Source organism: Ips typographus, linkage group LG3 (genome assembly GCF_016097725.1).
Source record: "Ips typographus isolate SLU linkage group LG3, UJ_Ityp_2.0, whole genome shotgun sequence".
NCBI classification, from domain to species: domain Eukaryota; kingdom Metazoa; phylum Arthropoda; class Insecta; order Coleoptera; family Curculionidae; genus Ips; species Ips typographus.
In genome coordinates, this window is record NC_138424.1 from 14627765 (window position 1) to 14647727 (window position 19963).

Sequence of the window (19963 nt, forward strand, 5' to 3'; positions counted from 1 at the left end):
TGTTAGACCTCTGTTACTACGGAATGCTTGACTCTACTCAAGCAAGAACCTTAATGGTGTGTAGAATCCTGGCAAGAAAGGCCTGGGGTTGTAACCCAAGTATTCTGATATAGATGTATACCACCATAATTTAGCACGAGTTATTTTAGATTGCTTGCCAGCTGCTTCTGATCAGCGGTTGACAATAGCTTCTGCCTGCTGGCAAAAGTCCCTGACAAATACCATCTAAGTGATGATGATGTAAACACGAGCTCAAATTGAAGGAGGAACACGAAAGGGCCAAGCTCTGGGAGCAACTCAATACATTGGCGTACTCTAAGAAATTTCTTGGAGGTGACAAACGGGAAAGGAGTAAAGACTTTGTAACATTGAGCAAAGAAAAAACCTTCACGAGCCTTGAAACCTTGAGAGGCCACCTTAAGCGGATCGCCCTAGGAAAAGACGGATACTGCAGATTCTGTGAACATAAAGAAGAGACTCCTGAACTCCTGCTTTGTGAATGTAATGCAGTTTCAAACGTAAAGACCAACTTGTTTGGTAGCAGCATCATCAATGAAGAGAAATGGAGATTTCTTCTATAAAACCGACAACTGCTGACCTTTATTAAGGTTTTAAAGCTGGCCCAAGACAGAGAAGAATTTGCCATAATTGTTGCCGATCTTCGATAGGAGAAGGCACTCGAAGAAGAAGATAGTAATTTAACCCAACATTTACTTTTAAATCACCTTATAGAAAAAGTGATCACAATTTGACAACCAAATATCCGCCTATATTTCAATAGAAACGTGTTGAAATAGGGAGTAACCAAATACATTGGTTATAACTTTTTTTTATAACTTCTTGCATCAGCGACTAAAATTTTTCTTACCTAATAGATTATGTAGAACGTTTTGCCACTGCAATTAGTTTTTCTACTCGCGTACAGAATTTGATACTTACATATGACTTATCTACGCCGTCAGTGATGTTATGAATTTATCATAGTTAATTAACTTGTCCGTGAATCTCATTCATCCTAGCAAATTTTAAAAGAATAATTCTATTAAACATTTATTCTTCGGAACTTCTGAGTAACATTGTATATTAGGTGTAACAACAAACTGGTTTTGTCACCTGCATTTATGTTATGTCAATCAAAGTAAACATATCAAACATATCAATTACAAAACGTGAAGTACATCAGTTTGAATATTATTTGCTGCCAAAAAATATTGCAAAATGCAGTCATTGAACTCATCAGATGAAGTACTTCCTGAATTCGTCGTATCAACCGGGTCAACCGCCAAAAGTTTGGATTTATTACCGTCAAATTCAACAGCACGTTATTTTTAAATTGGTGTAATGAAAACCAGGTGAAGAGCTTGAAGGAGGAACTGCTCCTAGGGTTGAAGAGTACCACGAAGCTAGAAAAGATTTAGATTTAGCCAGCTATTGTAAACTAACTATTTTTTTGATAAGGAATTATTAATTTTTTTTTGAGATAAGTAAAATTTTCAATGGCTTGAAGAACAAACTTTGTTCCTAACACAAGCATCTTTTCCACACTTAAAGGAAAAGTATTGCTTTCCGCACTTAATAGGAAAATAACTATTTTTTGTAGTTATGCTATACGTGTCTCCCTTTTAGATTTCCAATACAAATCTTTAGTATAAAAGTTCTTAAAAAGTTGACTTTTAAAGGTTTTCGATGCAAAATTAAATTAAATTCCTGTGAGGTTGGAATATCGATTTGAAATTCCTAATTTTATATGTCAGCTACACACGTCAAGAAACCAATATTACGTACATACATTATACGGTACACGGTTATATTAAACCTACGAGGAGATAGATATTAGAGGAGCAAGAAAGTAGGTTTTCAATTGACTGCAACAAGCATTAACTAGTTCAATCTTTATTGGCAAAGAATAATTTTACATGATATTAAAATTTAAGTATTTACTTCAGATTCAGGTCACAGTGTTTGATATTACGGATATAATGCTTAAACTCCACGTATAGCTTATTAAGGTTTAAATATGTCGGATAATGGAAAAGGACTGCATCAACGTTCATACGTTATGGCTTTATTTTCAATGTTGGCAGTAAATGGCAAATTATCGTTGTGGTTGTAAGCCGTTATTTATTGACGGGCTGTATGGTATATTATTCAGCCCTGACAAAGACGTATTTGTACACCACATTACCAGACTATTTTATTGTGCTTGTTGTGTTGAACCTAATTCACGCCATTGTCCTCATCTTTATGGTCCTGGTAAAACTATTGTTAGGGCAGTTAGTATGCTTTGTTGAAAACTTCTGGATTACACAAACTTTTAGAACAATCGCCGTGTAGTTATTTACGTTTTTTCGTTTGTTCACTGGGCTGGCCTGTGAATGCTATAAATTAAAATACAGCTGACACTATAGGAAACCTAAGCTAAGAATACAGGCGACCCAAAACTCAACGTCCGATTTTATATGATGGTTACCAATAATGGTTAAAGCAAATTATTCATAAACAAGATTAGATTGACATGTTAATATACTTTTTAAAAATTTAATTGTAACTTTTTCATAAAATTTCTTATGCATCTCTTATGGGAAATTTCATGCACTCCTAGACACTTAATAACTCGATAAAGGTAACAGATACGGAAAAAATGCAAGAGTCAAAAGAGTTTCTAAATTGAAGAAAGAATTAGAGTTTTGGAAATAAATGATTAGTGGCGTACTACAAAAAAGTTTGGGAGAATAAAATGGGAATTGACCCCTGAAAAAGTACCACCCTGTACATTTTCACTACAATGTAATTGTGGAGGTTCTAAAGAGTAGTGTATATGGAAAAGTTAATCTTGCTATGTCAAGAATGAAAGTTATGTAATAAAACCTTTAAAAAGTTTGAAACTTTATCACCCTGAATTACAATTAAAAAAAGAAAATAGTGATACTTTTAGACACGAATTTCGTTAAAATTTTCACTTTTTACCTGCTTTTCCAGTGTATACCTAAACGATTCTTTACTTTTACCTTTACTTTTAAGTTCAAATTAGCGTTAATGCTGAAAAAGAAACAAACATTTATGTTTGACTTTATAATTCATTGCTAACACGAAACCACGTATTTTGTGAACAATTTTCTGAATAAAATTATTATCGTGTATACTTTCCTTCATTTTTTAATGCTACCAACTAATTGAATGTAATTAATACCAATACTTATGAGATATTGTCTAGTCATATTTTTATGGATGTACACGAGTTTTTAATAGACAGTGTGTTATCTTGAACGTAATGGGAAATATGCCCCAAAATCTAAATCATTTTTATTATTTTTAGGGCCGGTACTTTCACCTACGGATAAATTTATTCTTAGGATTTTCTATAGAAATGATGGAATTGACCAATAGTAGCGTCTGATTTTCCGGTTTCTATAGAAATTTTCTTTGGAATAAAATTATTCTGAAGTGAAATTACTGGCCTTAAGTGTGAACATCTTATAGTTTATCTGTCTTTATTTGTCACCGTAAAAATAACAAAGATAAAGTGATGAGAATTATTGTATCTTTTGATGGGCCTCATATGTTTTCCGGTTTTCATCTAGTAAAGTAGGTATAGTATATACGAAGTCAGTTGAAACTACTCAAAAAACAATTCTGGTGGAATAATCGTCGGCATCTTTGTTAAACATGGGCGGCGTTATAAAAATTTATTAAGGCGCTTTTTGCATGAACTGATCAATAAAACAAGTAAGAAAAAGGTATCATTGTTAATAAACAATGTAACTTAAACCCCCAAGAACTGTATTAAATATGTAAACACACACTGAACAATATTATTTATATTTTAATATGATACGAATGAAAACTCTAAATACCGGACTGCACTGCCTTTTTCACAAGTACGGAAGCTAATCGAGGGTCTAACAAGCATCTGAAAAAACAAAAAATAGTTTTTAAAATGCTGGCCAATAGAAACTGTGGTGCAACCAATCAAACAGCTTTACGGTGGTTATACTCAGAATTATTGGTGACACTCACACATCAAGTCCACGTTGACTCGCTGCAAATTTCTACGGGGGACAATCACATACAAATTTGCTCGTTTTTTCCTATGCTTTATGTGGTGTGTTGATCGAACCCCGTATTTTGACCTGTCCCAACTGACTTCGTATAGACTATACACAACTGCTGTCATGCCAAGTAATTGTTGAACTATAATAAGTTTGATATGTATTCCATTCCATCGCAAATACCACAATGTATATTTCGATGTTTCCTGTAAAACAAGATATTTTGCATTGAAATTATTCTGAAACATCATCTTTGCAATGCAATAAAGTGAAACCAATAAAATATTCTTTTGTGTGACCTGTCGTGGATTCCCTAGATTTTTCTATTTATATTTATAAGTTATTTATTGGAGAAAACAGGTCGTCTTTGCGGCTTATCAATCCAAGGTAACCATCAATAAAGACACGCTTTTTTTCATCATTGCTTTATGAATTAAATTTACCGTCAATTGAAGGTTTCCGTTCATTTTTCAGAGATAATTCTGTAATATAACGAGCTTTTTAAAAACTAAATTTAAAAGTCATTGTAGGAGTTTTCCATTGAAAGTAAAATACAAAGGTGTATTTTTGAATAAGTACCTCGTATTTCAATTTTTGATTTTGTGTGCCAGACGCATATGCCAGAAAACCAATATTTCTTAAACACGGTAGAGGATTTTATTCAGTCTTGGAGGAGGAATACAATTTAAATATGTCACAAAGCTAAATTTGCAATGTGTAAGGGGTTTTCACCAAAATATATATTTAGTAAGTCCTGTTTCTGATACTTGGAAAAATAAATGTTAATATCAGGTATAAAATTGTCACTGGGTAGTTTATTATGCTTGTGGGACGAGGGCGTTTAGAAGGTAAACAACGAGGCAAAAAAATCTTTTCATTCAAAAAGATAAATGTAGCATGGCAACTGACATGTATAAGGTCAAGCTGTTAAATTCAACTAGTCTAAAAAGCAATTGGTAGTTATTATATTTTCAATTAACCACACTATACAGGTAAAACTATCCATAAGAAATTGATCATAAGGAGAGAGAACTATTACACATCAATGAGATTCAAAGTGATTCCTAACATTTTGTAGAATCTGGGGACGAAATTCTTCTAAGGAAGTAGGAGGCGATGCATTTTTGATTGGAGACGTCCTCATAGAACGAAATCGAAGGGTGACAAATTAGGGTAACGTGCCGGCCATTCAATGGGGTCTCTTCTATCTATTGACAAGGAAATGTATCTTCCAAGAAATCTCCTACCAGCATAGCGTAAAGAGGGGGCGCACCCACACACCATCTTGTTGGAACTATAATTTTTCTTTGTTACTTTTGTTCTATTTTTACCATGCTGCATATTTATGGTTTCTAACAAATCTAGATATATTTGGCCAAGTTTTCACGTAATAAAAGTATGGTAACCTATTTTCTGGACTGGTAAGAAAATATACCATTTCTGTTCTGAATAGATCCTGTTTCTTTTTCTTCTTCTTCTTCTTTAATTAGATCTATCGATCTGTTAACGCCTTAAGGCTGATTTTCACATGTAGGACCATGATACATACCATGTGGGTTTGAAATAGAGAATTGACATACACTTTGCATGCAAACCAGTTTGATTTCGATTCAGACGCCACTGATCAAGACATGGTCGTAGCACAAGCCTATATGTGTGAACGCAAATACTGACACTCGCCATATGGGTAGTTACATTTTTTGATCTGCATAGAAAGGACACGGTATCAACACTCTCTGTGCATCAACCTATATGTGAAAATTTGCTTTTAGGAACTCTTGGAATGTCGATTGTCAGCTGTCCTTCCATCTCTTAGTTGGTGTTTCTGGGGGGTCTATCTCCCATTGATCTGTTCTAGAATGCTATCCGCGGTAGTGGGCCTTCTGCCATTCGAGTTACATGAGCGTGGCATTGTCGTTTCCTTTTCCGCTCCCATCTCACCACGTCCTACACCTGACATTCAGCACTTATAACCTCGTTCCTGACTCGGTCTTATTTTGTTTTTCCGAGTATGCTTCTTAGGGCTTGTCACACGCAGCATGTTTTTGTCTTAGTTGTTTCGTCTTGAGCTTCAATACTGTTCAATAAGTCTTGATTGGCCTAACGCAAGTCTTGTAAATCTTGACCTTGCTGTCAATACTCATCTATTTATTTACCTATACCACCTGTCTTAAGCATCCTGCTATTGCGGTTGTCTTATTGATCTGACTCCTCAGATCATTTACCGGATTGTAGTGGTTTGATATGTCCATGCCCACGTACTTAAACTTGGATCCGTGCTCGATAGTTTGATCTTGGACTTCGAGCTTACATCTTATGGGTTCTGTGGTTAGGGTCTTCTTCTTGTGCCGTCTCCTCTGAGAAGGTTAGCAACCATCACAGCAATTCGAACCTTTGATGCCGCTGTTCTAAATAAATTCACAAAACTGCAGTTGAACCACATTCTTAGGTTATTCAACCAGGAAATGCATCTTTTTCTATTCTTCTCTGCTCGTGAATCTTTCCCTGCTTGATGACCTGTAGCAGTCCGTAGCGGTCTCCCCGCATGACGTGACCCCAGTATTGAAGTTTTCTAACTTTGATAGTGTTTAAGACTTGTTTCTGTTTTCTCATTCTTCTCAGCACTTCGTCGTTGGTAATTCTATCCACCCAGCTTATCCTCAACATTCTCCTGTATGCCCATAACTCGAAAACCTCCCACCTATCAGTAGTAGTTTCTTCAGCGTCCATGCTTCCATTCCATATAACAGAACAGAGAACACCTAACACCTCAAAAATCTGGTCTTCAAACCAATAGTCAGTCATCTCTACTGCACAAAACATTTTTCATCTTGTTGAATGCGCTTCTGGCTTGTCCTATCCGTGATTTGATTTCTTCAGTGTAATCGTTGTCCTCGTTAGTTATTGCTCCCAAGTATTTGTATTTTCTCACTTTCTTTATTTGTTCACCATGGATCATTAGGCTTTCTTGTCGCTGTTGTGATTTTGTGATTACCATGAATTATGTTTTTTTTTTGATATTTAGAGTTAGACCTCTCTCCTCACTGAGTTCCACAACACAATCTAGCTGTTGTTGCAGATCCTCAAGACACTGGTTAGGGTCAGGCACTTTGATTTTCCTACTGATATTTTCCTATTTGGTGATGCTGCTGTTAGATGTGGCTAATTTTGTCTCTCTTCCTAGAAAATCCCACAGGGTGGACAGTGCAAACAAACAAACCACCAAAATAAATATCAAACAATTAAGGCAGCCTGCACTTATATCAAACGAAAACACACTTCAAAACCCAAAATACTGGCAATATTGCACGTGGATTTCGTTGATTTAAACACTGTCAGTCGGTTTTAGTCGAACATGGCTGACGATGTTAACTGGTGCGTGACTCATGTCCATGTCATGAAACCTCGTTTGCCAGTCTCGACTGACAGTGAATGATCCACACCAACCTCTCCCCAACAGAGGTGCATCATCGAGAGGAAGTAGCAAACCAGCGGCCAGGTTGAAAAAAAAAATAAAAAAAACGAATTGGTAATTCAGTTCATGAAGTGAAAGAAAGAAAAAAAAAACAATTGTCTACCAGCAAAAGGAACAGTTTTTGATAGGTACGAGTCGAAGATACAACCAAGATGTTGCATCAGTAGTCACCAGAATTAAAAAAATGGGTTGTTCCGAAGGAAGCCACTGCCAGAACATCCCACGAATCCAAGTAAATGGGACTGAGGTAACCCCAGTAGGAACTCCCTGTACTTCCGGGCCATTGAGGTACTTACTTTACGGTGCCTTGGAGATTTATGCAGATTTTAGGAATTTTAATTCAATGTTTTATTCATGTTTTGGTTTAATCGATTAAATGATCTACATGTCGGTTTTTGTGCGGAAATTCATAAAAATGTAGACGGTTTAAGCCCAGTACCACTGGCGATAATATGTATAACACCAAAACTTTACTATTCTCCGTTTTCAAAAATGTTTATTTACAAAATGTTTAATTTTTTTCAGAGAGACGCCGTCGTAAAATGCTTTCGTGAAGGAAAAATTTGGGTACTGATTTGCACTGAGCTTATGGCTCGGGGGATCGACTTTAAAGGCGTAAATTTAGTGATAAACTACGATTTTCCACCTTCGTCCATTTCGTACGTGCATAGAATTGGACGAGCGGGACGTGCGGGAAGAACCGGAAAGGCAATCACCTTTTTTACCCAAGAGGATACTCCACTTTTAAGAAGGTAATAACTAATATTATTTTGGTATGGTTTTTAGGCGCAATCCGTTTCTTCAAATAACTTAAACTTTATGATTAATGAAACGTAAACGTAAACGCACAGGAAAGTTGGAAGTAATTTTCCCCCGCTTGGTTATTATAATAGAAATTTATGAAAACTGTTTTTATTAGCTTTCAACAAAATTGCTTAGATATGCATTAGCTGCATTAAATATGTGTTTAAAATCCCACTCTAGACTAATGCTTTTATCACCTATCTTGCCGGTTCTTGTATGCATTTTCGTAAGTGCAGTAAGTGTTGGATTAGTCAAATTGGTATAGTTTTTATGGACTATTCCAAGAACACTAATTTTAAACTCTTAAAGGTAGAGCAAAGTTGTTTACCATTATTAAAAAAAAACTTCATAACATTTTTTGAGACAAAATTTTAAATATGGTTCTCTGATGATATAGAGTACATTTTTATTAGTCACATAGAGTCGGTTTAATTGGTCGGAATATGTCAAAGTTAAACTTGAAAAGATCTTAGACTAGTGCCTTTGAAAAGCCTTTAAACAACAGATTAATTAAAACTTTCAATATCAAATGTTTGTTAAAATATTCTGAAACTATCGCAATTACAGCAAATTGGGTTAACTTAACTATAGTTAATTTACTTTATTATTTCTTCGTTGCTAGTTGGGTTTATTGTCTCACCACACAAAAAAGGTTGGTTGGGAAATCATCTTTTTTGTGTGGTGAGACAGTAAATCCAACTAGCAACGAAGAAATAAGTAACTCGTCTCAACAAACATATAGAACATATTATCTTACTTTATTATATTATATCTTCAAACAACAGTTAATGTTGAATTTTACCTTCAGATTCTCTATATTTTTGTATGTCGGGTTTACTGTCAATACTTATCGGCTATCTTTGACAAGAAATACATTTATTTACATTTCAAAACACTCTGTACAATAATTAATTCAGCTACCAAAAACACTACTACAATTCCACAGTTATTCTACTATTTAAACTTTACCGCGTTCCCAAATCCACTACTGGTCCACCATCGAGACCGCTTCTTTTATATTCGGCAAACCACGTTCTAGAAGACCGCAAAACGCTTCGCGATTTTCCTCGAACATCGATGATGCTTCTCGGTGTATCGCTTTCTAACTGTGGCCTGCCTACTTTAACACACGCCCGGCCAGATATTGCGGCGCATCGGATCCATCCCGAATCGAGTGCTCGTTCAGTAAGTATCGAGCATAGTAGGCCCAAACCGTAACACTGTCCCACTCTTAAAGCTGATCGTCCCGATCCGCTTCATCTAGTACTTGGCATTTCTTGAGTCAGTCCAGATGGACAATTTTCATCTTGCCTTTGGGGCTGCGTTGGACTCTGTACACGACGTCGTTTAACCTTTTTACCACATTGTAAGGTCCCTCCCAAACCGGTGTTAATTTCGGTGATTTGCCTTTCTTCATCTGAGGGTTAAACAACCAAACTTTATCGTCCTGCTGGAACCCTCCCGAATTGGCCGTAAGATCATAACGAGCTTTCATCTTGTCGCTAGCTAGATTCAAACTTTCCCTGACCAGATCATGGATGTTCAGTAATCTTTCTTGCAACTGCTGATCAACAACCTTTGAGAGATGTTGCTCTATGGTCTTATTAAATCTCTCGACCATTCCATCCGACTGAGGATGAATGGCAATCCTACGTTGTACTGCTTCATAGGTCCTCGGGATCTCGTCTGTGGCCGTGCCTAGCTACACAAATGGAACATTGTCGACACCATCATTTCACGTCTTGGCAGTAGTTCACCCAGTAAAAGCGTTGCCGGATTTTGTCCAAAGTCTTATTTACTCCCAAATGAGCACCAGTCTTTCCATTGTGCATTTCCTCTAGTACGTTGTCGACCTTTCCTCTGGGAACTACCAGCTCCTTTCTTATCTCTTTTCCATCGGCGTTCTCCCAAGCTCTTTTTAGCAAACCGCCTTCAACCACAAGCGAGTCCCACTGAGCCCAAAGTGCTTTGAACGTCAGGCCTTTGCTAGAGATTTCTTGCCATGTTGGTCTTAAGTCGCTTTGTTCTTTTCTCAACAACAATGGGCCTATCGGTCTTCAGCTGAACCATTCTGATGGACACAACTCCTTCACGTTGTTCCGCTTTCTGGTAATGTTTGCAATCTTCGGCGCAAGGTCTTCTTGATAGAGCATCTGCGTTATTATGCAGCTTTCCGGGTCGATGCTTGATGTTGAAATTATACTGCTGGAGTTTTTCAAGCCATCTTGCTACTTGCCTTTCCGGTTGTTTCATTCCGAGGAGCAACTTGAGTGCTGCATGGTCAGTCCTTATCAAAAATTCCTATCCGTACAAGTACTTGTGAAAGTGATCCACTGATTTTACTATTGCCAGTAGCTCTTTTCTCGTTACACAGTAGTTCCGTTCTGCTTTGGTAAGTTTCCTACTGAAGTATTCTATGACATGTTCTTCTCCGTTTTGGATTTGAGACAATACAGCTTCAATACCAGAATTACTGGCATCTGTGTCTAAAATGAACTTTCTATTTGGCTGTGGATAACTGAGGATGGGACTGGAGCAAAGTGATGCTTTTAACCTTCTGAACGCCTGATCACATTGGGTATTCCAACAGTAGGGTTTTTAACAATATTCAAGATACCTAAATTAGGAATCTAAACCTGGAAGGACTGCGATTAACCATTTTGATTGTTTGAATCTATACTAATATACTTGCAGAATTAATGAAATTAATGGCCAATTGGAAAATTAGGCGTTGGAAATTTGGATAACCTAACCCCAAAATAGAACAATCAAGAACATTACATGAGAATGACGACAATATTTGAAATTGTAATTGGACACATTTCAAATTCTGCCAGCCTATTCAGTGTGTTAACCTTCCATACCATACAACAATAAGACGTTTTTGAAACTCATTAATGAGCTACTCGCTTTTTCTTCTAGCATTTGATTTCTACGTCTAAAGATCAGTCTTCACATAACCCAAATAATTAAACTTTTTTACTCGCTCTATGTGTTCACAATCGTATGAGAGTTTCGCCGTGGAACTGATTGAGATTGCGGGTGATTACTATGAATTTTAACTTTTCTATGTTTATATTAATTCCCATAAGTCGACCGTGGATACCGTATTCCAATTATGTTCAGGAGCCTTTGTAGGTCATTCAAATTATCTGCTATCAGGACTGTGTCATCTGCGTACCAACACTTGAGTGGCGACCAGTGCCTCTCTCGTACCGAAATCTCTTCTAAATCCGAATTGTGAGGATCCAACAGCGCCTTCGCTTTTTGTATAAATTCTGTAGCGATCCATTTGGATAATCAGAACATGTTTTTTTTTGTAAAAATCGTAACAAAGAACCATTAAAATATTAGTGATTAGTAATGGCTGGATTTGGATTCTAAACGTCAATATCGCAAACTAGATTATTATTGTCTGTTCGCAGAAAGTATCTAAACTAAAATTCAATTTCATTCAAAATCAACTAATAGTGAGAAGAATATGTTCAGCTATTAGCCCTTTGCAAATGTCACGTCATTTAATCAATAAAAGCCAAAATTTTTGAAATTTTTAGTTGGAAACCAGTTTGAAATTGCCTTTGCATGCAGACCTATAGATGATATGTTATTGCAATTATCAAACATAGCAATGTTGATGCCATGTATACGGAAGATATTGATTTTTTTAAATTTATATTGGCATTTATTTGTATTCAAAATTCAGAGTGGTTAAAAGGCTTAAAACGGTATATTCTATAAGCAAAAAAAAATTCAGTCAAAAAATAAAAATCAACGTTAGGTGCGTCAGGAATAAGTCAAGGACAAGCACAGGTTTACAGTTACATTAAACAATTACAATTATTATTTCAGTTCTCAACTTTGATTCACTACCAAAACTGAGAAATGTTAACACGATTTAAAATCTCGCGGCCCTTTTCGATCTCAGACATAGACTTAGATAATTTAAGATTGAAAAATGTTAACCATCTAAAATGACGTCAAGAAGGTGAAAAACGACGCTTGTCTTGAATTAGATCACAAATTTTGTCATGGTACAACTGAATCACAATATGTTGCTCATTGTGACGTAGAAACGGAAGAACAATCAAAACAGTTCGAAGAATTAGAAAATTCTATCACGTCGCCAAGTAAAACTACTTTTACCATCTGTATTGAAAATTTGTCTAATCACACATTGGTAGGAACCTAATTAGAATTTAAGGTTGGCGCAGATAAAGAAAGCAGTGAAACCGGTCAGTCTTCAGCTACTTCAATTTTTACTTTGCTGGTCGTGGTCAATGATGACGTAAAACGTAAAAATAATCGAGAGTCTTAAGAAGCAAAAGAATCAAGGTTGATGATGTGTGGTGGTCGAAAACTGAAACGTCGGATTTTCAAGATGATATTGCCACGTTGTAGATGAAGGAAAGTGACAATAGTAGAGTGTCGAGTTATTTTCAGGTATTTGTGGTCCCGAAATAATTTCCAGAAATTTGTTGTTTCATATTTCAGAAAATACTTGGAATCTTAAATTAACTGAGCTGCACAGTTTTACACACACCATGTAACGATGTCAAATTGTATTCTTACGTCTCAAAACGGTCAAAAATCGACTTCGGTGTTGTTCTAGTCTGCATAAATGACATTTTTGAACCAATCTACGTCTGTTGGGACTACATTGGACGCTGAATTTGGCTCGTTGGTGGTCAATTCGTGCCAAATTGGATTATTATGTCTCAAAACCGTCAAAGGTCGACACCGCTGTTCTAGCCTGCATAAATAACACTTTTGAGCCAATCTACGTCTGTTGGAACTACATTGGACGGTGAATTTGGCTCGTTGGTGGTCAATTCGTGCCAAATTGGATTGTTATGTCTCAAAACCGTCAAAGGTCGACACCGCTGTTGTTTTAGTCTGCATAAAGGACACTTTTAAGTCAATCTACGTCTGTTGGGACTACATTGGTCGCTGAATTTGGCACGTTGGTGGTCAATCTGTGTCAAATTGTATTTTTACGTCTCAAAACCGTCAAAAATCGACTCCGATGTTGTTCTAGTCTGCATAAATTACACTTTTGAGCAAATCTACGTCTGTTGGGACTAGATTGGAAGCTGAATTTGGCTCGTTGGTGGTCACTCTGTGCCAAATTGTATTCTTACGTCTCAAAACCATCAAAAATCGACTCCGGTGTTATTTTTGTCTGCATGAATTACACTTTTGAGCAAATCTAGAGAGCGTGTTGGGACTACATTGGGCGCTGAATTTGACTCGTTACCCCCTAAAATAACCAGGATACCGCATGATGGTACTCGAGTACACCCTGTATTCGTTTAAAGCTAAACTGCAAATAGTATCTTTCCTTTTTTTTGTGGAGGTTTAGCTTTATCTGACTGTGAATTATTGAGATAAATCGTAAGCGATAAACTCATGTTTTTCCTTTTATTTTAGTTTAACCTTTTATGATGCTGTTTTCCGAAATGTGGATGTGAAAATTGCATATTTCATTTTTCATTTACTGTTTTACTGAAATTACCATCACATCGTTACCGAGCAGTTTTTGGGTCTTAAAAATACGTTCAAAACAGTGGACATTGAAAAACCGCTCGTGTAGCCATTTTTCCAGCATGTTTCCGTCAAGGTTTAACTGGGCAAACAAAATCGCCTTGACAAGGACGTGCAGGGCACAAATGGCTCTATAACTCAGCGGCAAGGTTACAGGAAGTGCAATTTAAATACCTTTCTTTACCGATCCGGCTTTTAGGAAATGCGCTATCCCTTCGACCTGCCTCGAGCGTTAATTAATAAAAGCAATCGTAAAATCGTGAATGCTTTCAAGGGATTTAGTTATAATGAAGCTTTTTGTGGGTCTCACGTAAGTGGAATTTAAAATATTCAGTGAAGGAGCTACAGGGCTATGACATTCATTAAAAAGATAATTTAACCTGAGCGTAATATATTTTCATTAACCATTACATTTTTAGCACCGAAGTTGTCGCAATTACTTGGAAAATGCAATTTCGAACTCCCATTACTGTAAAATGGCTGATGTAATTGATATAGCATTTTTAGAAAAGTAATCACAGTAGCAAATATTTACGCATTCAGTTAGCTCACGGCTGTCGTGACTTAGCGTTAGCTTTAATTGAATCAATTGTTAGTAATGGCATTATTAGAAATTCAGTTTGACAATAGGTCGATTGGTCTTCCAGACTTTGGCAACAGTAGTCTATGTCAAATTAATGTATAACAAGTATACGAAAAACCAAACTAAATTACGATGACCTCACATTTGTGTCAACATAAATCACATAAAAAATATAACTTGCTTGAAAATCAAAGTTTTTTTGTGACAGTCAAATAATTTTTATTTTATTTCAATGCTACCAGATGTCTATTGATTTTTCTGTCCAATTGATTGTTGATTTTTTTGAAATTTTGCATTGTAACCAATGAGTAGTAACTTGTTGTTTTAGTTTACTTTTATTTCCGTTTAGGTATTTCTGCTTATTAGTCTCATTATCCCCTGTAGGATAGCTCTAAAGCATGCATTACACGAAGCAAATATTTGCTTAAAATCAAAGCCAATATTTGCTTTTCCGTGTAATAATAAAATATTGGCTTTCATTATTTGTTGCCAAACAAAAATAGAAACTTTGTTACCAGTTTAGCAAACAGGTTTAAGGAAAATAAATTTCGTAGCAAATGTAGCAAATATTTGCTTCGCGTAATGTCTGCTTTATTCAGGGTGTTTCACGATAAATGAGTCATATTTTAGGGTTTGATTAAACATTAAAAGATAACTCTAGTTTGCTATATAAACTCTGGTCCAAAGATGTTTCGTGGGGGAAATGCTAGGATCGCTAGGAGTGTATACTTCTCACTTGTGGATTCTCACTTGAGGCCCTGCATTGCTTTTTGGAGAAATTGCTCGGCCAGCCTGTTTCTGGCTGTTTTACGTTGCAAAAGCGCGCAGTAAGGCGTTTGTGCGGTTTGGTCGCTCGAGATTCGAGCAGGGACGACCATTTTGGACGGTACTCCATCTTGACTGTTCCATCAATTTTTATGCTAGAGACTGTTTGTCTGATGCACAGGAAATATTTCAATGTTATAAGTAACTTCTAACCTAACCTAAAGGGGACTAGGATGACCTTTCAAGAAATTTGTTCTTAGGATAATTTCTATAGGCATGAGAGAATTGGCCAATAGTAGCGTCTGATTTCACGGTTTCTATAGAAATTATATTTGTAATAAAATTATTCTGAAGTGAAAGTACCGGCTCTTAATTGGAAGCATTTAAACGGTTGGCCTCTAAATAGGACATGTTTTGTTGAACCATGTTCTAATTCGTTTCTCTTAGAATATTAATCGTACGTTATACTTCATAGACTTAATGTAATAAATAGATTACTTAAACTGTTGACACTGTTTGTCGAAATGCGAACGAGAACAAAATCAGGCTCTGAGACGTTCTAAAATCATGCTTCACGTTTATCTCTCGTGTTTTGCTGTAGTTAGACTGCAAACAAAACATAACACAGCGACTCAGAAAATATAAATGCGGATATACTCATAGAAATCCTCGTAATGCAGGAAAATAAACCTGAACTTGACAGCTAAACTAGATTTTGATGACTAATTTTCAGCAATTCCTGTTTACAAGAAACTAAAACATAAATTAATATTATTACGAAATTTATAAGAAAAACATCCGCATCAAGTTTGCAATGATATTCTAGACGAGAGTAAGTCACGCTTTAACAATTCCATTTAAGCTCCAGTGGGAATCTCTACGTTGAAAAGCGTCGCAGCTGTTTCATGCGAATTTAATGTTGGAAGTTATTCGTTCTGGTCGTGTTTGGGCCGTTTATTTATGTGAAGCTGCTGACTTTGACTGTAGCTTTTCTAATAACTTTACCTAAAAGCTGTTGTTTCTCTGGAAAATTTTTGATGAAGTTCTATCAGTTTATTTTTTTTTAACTGCATATTTACTTTAAACTCTACAAACAAATTGAATTTTATCAATTTGTGTTTTTTTATTACGTCGAGTATTTTTTTACACTCGGCTAAACAGAGAAAGTTTTATGTGAAAGTTATTCCCTGTTAAATTCCCCCTTTAAATTGACAAAAATGTCTACTTGGAATATTGTATATTTTACTTTAAAAGGGTTCAAAAGAATTAAAATTTGGTCATCTGTGAGGTTTACGAATTTATTTTTGACACTGAAAATAGTCAAAAGCAGGATTTTTGGTAAGAGTTGATTGGTCCAGAAGATAAATTAAGGAAAAGTATACATACTAAAATTTACATTTAGAAAAATGATGAAGAAATGCTAAAAATAATTTAAGGAAGTAGCAGACACGAAAATGAAAATCATTTTGAACATTTGTTGAAAGCTTTTTTAAATTAAACTTTAAATTTTTGTTGTCTATAAATCTCTTATTAGGTATCATTTTTACTAGATAATAAAATTGTTCAGTGCTGAACACGTAATACAATTTTTCAGTGCTGAACACGTCACTAAATTAAAGTCCGTCGTGCCATGGAACTTCAGGTAAGCAAAGTTGGCTCCAGGTGGTCAGGAAAGGCATAGAGACCGCCACAGGTACTCCCCCTCGTGACTTAGTACCTGTGGCGGTCAATATGCCTTTCCCTGACCACCTGGAGCCAACCTTGCTTACCTGAACCTGGCTTTCTAAGCGGAGAACTGTTTCTATAAGGGCGTCTAGCTGAAGGTATACGTGGCGCTTCTTGGAAGAGGCGATCAACTTTCGATGTTAATGCAGCTAATTGATTTTCGAGCGGGGATTCAACCTGAGTTGTGGCAAGCACTGCTGAACTTGGCTGGTCGAGATCTATAAGCCTGTCGGCAAGAACTGCTAGCTTATCTAGTTCAGCTTCGGCACTAGCGATCAAAATTTCCTTAATCCGAACACACATCTGATCTAGGAATAGGCATTTAAGTATATCATTAGTACAGACGTTACCAGCCAAGTTCTTCAAATGCTGCAAAAAGTGCGATGGTTTCTGATCCCCCAAAAGTTGACCTTTGAGGAGCCGTCGGATCTTGACTTCGTTAGATTGTCCAAATGAAGCTAGAATTCTATTTTAACGGCCTCATACTTGTGAGTGTTAGGTGAATTTCGCAAAATGTCCGCTATGAAAGGAAGAACACTGATATCGAGGTTAGCAATTAAAAAATGGTACTTAATTTCATCCTTGGTAATGTTTGCGATTGAGAACGAAGCCTTTATCTGAAGAAACCAGATATCTGGTTCGTCTCTCCAAAATGGCGGGATTTTAATGTTACTGGCGGCGAATACGTGCGCAGCGCCTTCGTTCGTTGGGCCGTCTCCGTGCATTTTTTTGAATCCTGGGAGTAGATATACTTCCTGGTGTCTTCACAGTATGTCGCTCCTCAGTTGATCCTAATGCCTCCACGAACACGTCGAGGGAAAGGCATAGAGACCGCCACAAAGGTGTCGTAGGTGGCGCCCTCTACATTTTACAACGAAAATGAGAGCAGATTTGAGTTTTTTATACCACCACCCCTCTTCGACAAATTTTGTGATAATACAACATTTATTTAAAAAAATATGTCAGAAAAACTATAGCCAAATTGAACTTTTGACACTCTGTATCTCCGAAATTATCAACTTTTGGACCGAGGTAAGTTGGCTTATATCGTCATATTGCCTCACGAATTAGTGGCAGGGACATCCTGTATAGTAGGTTTACTTGTGGTTGCTCCGTAGGTTTTCTATTAAGAAAAACCACTAAAAATATTTATCTTTTTCAGTGTCGCCCACATTGTGAAAGAATCTGGATGCGAAGTTCCCGAATACCTATTGTCCATTAAGAAGCAATCTAAAAAGAAAGTTAAGCAGTTGGCGAAAAGCGCTCCGACCCGTGACGAAATCACCACAGTTCCCCTTTACGACCGAATTAAGGGCGGAAAGCGGTAAGTAACTATATTTTTCTGCGATTATGCTACACAATAGCACGATTGGAAAGCCTACAGAGACTAATCAATCTGGCCGACATTTCAGTTTTACCACTCATAATTCAAGCTTTGCGTACTTTTCGTCAAGGGAGTTATTTTGATCCCCTTCAGAATAAAATGAGAACATGGCCATTGTATCTAGTTTATTGTTGGTGTTTCCATAGATAAGGCTGAAATTTATTGATGTCAAAAAATGCAGTTACTTTTGTTTTTCTTTATACGCTAGTTAATAATCCATGGAATCTGTTAATTAAAATTTGGGCTCAGGTGGTTTACCTAAACTTGTTTGGGTTTAATTAAATTGTACCTTCATGGCTTGTTGTTGTTTTAGGCCCAAGTACAGATAAGGTTTCACCCAAAGAAATTTGGGATTGTTTCAGGACTATTTGGGGTATATCTTTGTCGGCTTATAATGGGCAATTAAAACTATAAATGGACTAGGGACGAGCCGCTTATTACCGAATTATCAATTTAATACCAGGTTTAAGCAAATCTCTGAAAAATAGTTAATCCAGTTTATAACCGAGGAAAGTTTATATGCTGACCGGACGCGATAAGTTTTATGTAGCGTCGTATCAAGAATTATATTGTTTGCTAGCGCTTTTTGTACGATTTAATTCTGCGGCGATTATTTTCTTTCTATAGCATACTTTACTTTAATTATATTAAAGTGGTAAAACATGAATTTTATATTGGTCTACTGTTGCAGGAAAAAACTTAGGGAGATAGCCAAGCGAATGAAGACGCAAAAAGTGACCCAGAGTAAAGCTACGAAAAAGGTTAAGAAAATAAAAGATAACTCCTTAAATACGCATAATAAGAAAGCTTCTAAGGCTAAGACTAAAAAATCTGATAAGAAAACCACTAAAAAATCTACGTAGTTTTAGTCAAAGTATGTAAAGTAATATGTACGATTTTATTTAAAATAAATTTGGTATATACATATGTTTTGTGTTGTAGTTTTTCTTTGTATACCTGATTTATCCCTAGTGTCACAGGAAGCAAGAGAAGAGCTGTCAATTTTTGACATCTTTGAAAAGCTTCTTCACTTGCAATGCTCTATTTCCAATTAAATAATTAAATATGTAAGTTATTCGTATATAGAATTTTGAAAGTATTTTAATGTAAAAACTTAAAATTACGAGTTATATTTTGAAATTTGAACAAACCGTCTAGCTGTCATTGAGACCAAGTGAGGAGCTGTCAAATTAAGACATTTTCAATAAAACTCGTTGACTGCTCTATTTTTGATCAAATATCTTGATTATTTGTAATATTTGAAAGAAAATTTTGTTTAGTTAAAAGAAAGCCAAAATTATGGTTTACCTACATTTTTACGTTTGACCGAACATCCTAACTGTCGTAGGAACCAAGTTAAGAGCTGTCAAATTATGACATCTTCAATATTTCTAGTACACTGTTGTATTTGCGACTCTCGCCTCTTCCCTCACGTGGTTCGGGAACTATCGGAGCTGGCACTTGGTTCCATTGTTCGTCGGAAACCGTATCCCGACCGCGGAGGGCCGCAGCTAACTCTACCTTGCCCCTGAATGCTAGAAGTGTGGTTCGGATTGTCAGGGAGACTGGGGGTCATTTCGAGGTCAAGGTAACCTAGTAAATCGTTCCAACTTAGAAGTAAATCTCTAGATCGGTCC

General features: G+C 36.3%; 1 protein-coding gene across 1 annotated transcript in view; it reads left to right on the forward strand.

The window, feature by feature from the left end:
- Nucleotides 1–19253, forward strand: part of ais (DExD-box helicase 52) — a 64541-nt gene extending 45288 nt beyond the window's left edge. Inside the window, exons 9-11 of the mRNA XM_081976626.1 lie at nt 8050–8276; nt 18105–18266; nt 19018–19253. Coding sequence (XP_081832752.1) covers nt 8050–8276; nt 18105–18266; nt 19018–19189 — 561 coding nt within the window. The 3' untranslated portion in view covers nt 19190–19253. The remainder of the gene's footprint in view (nt 1–8049; nt 8277–18104; nt 18267–19017) is intronic.
- Nucleotides 19254–19963: the final 710 nt, after the last annotated feature.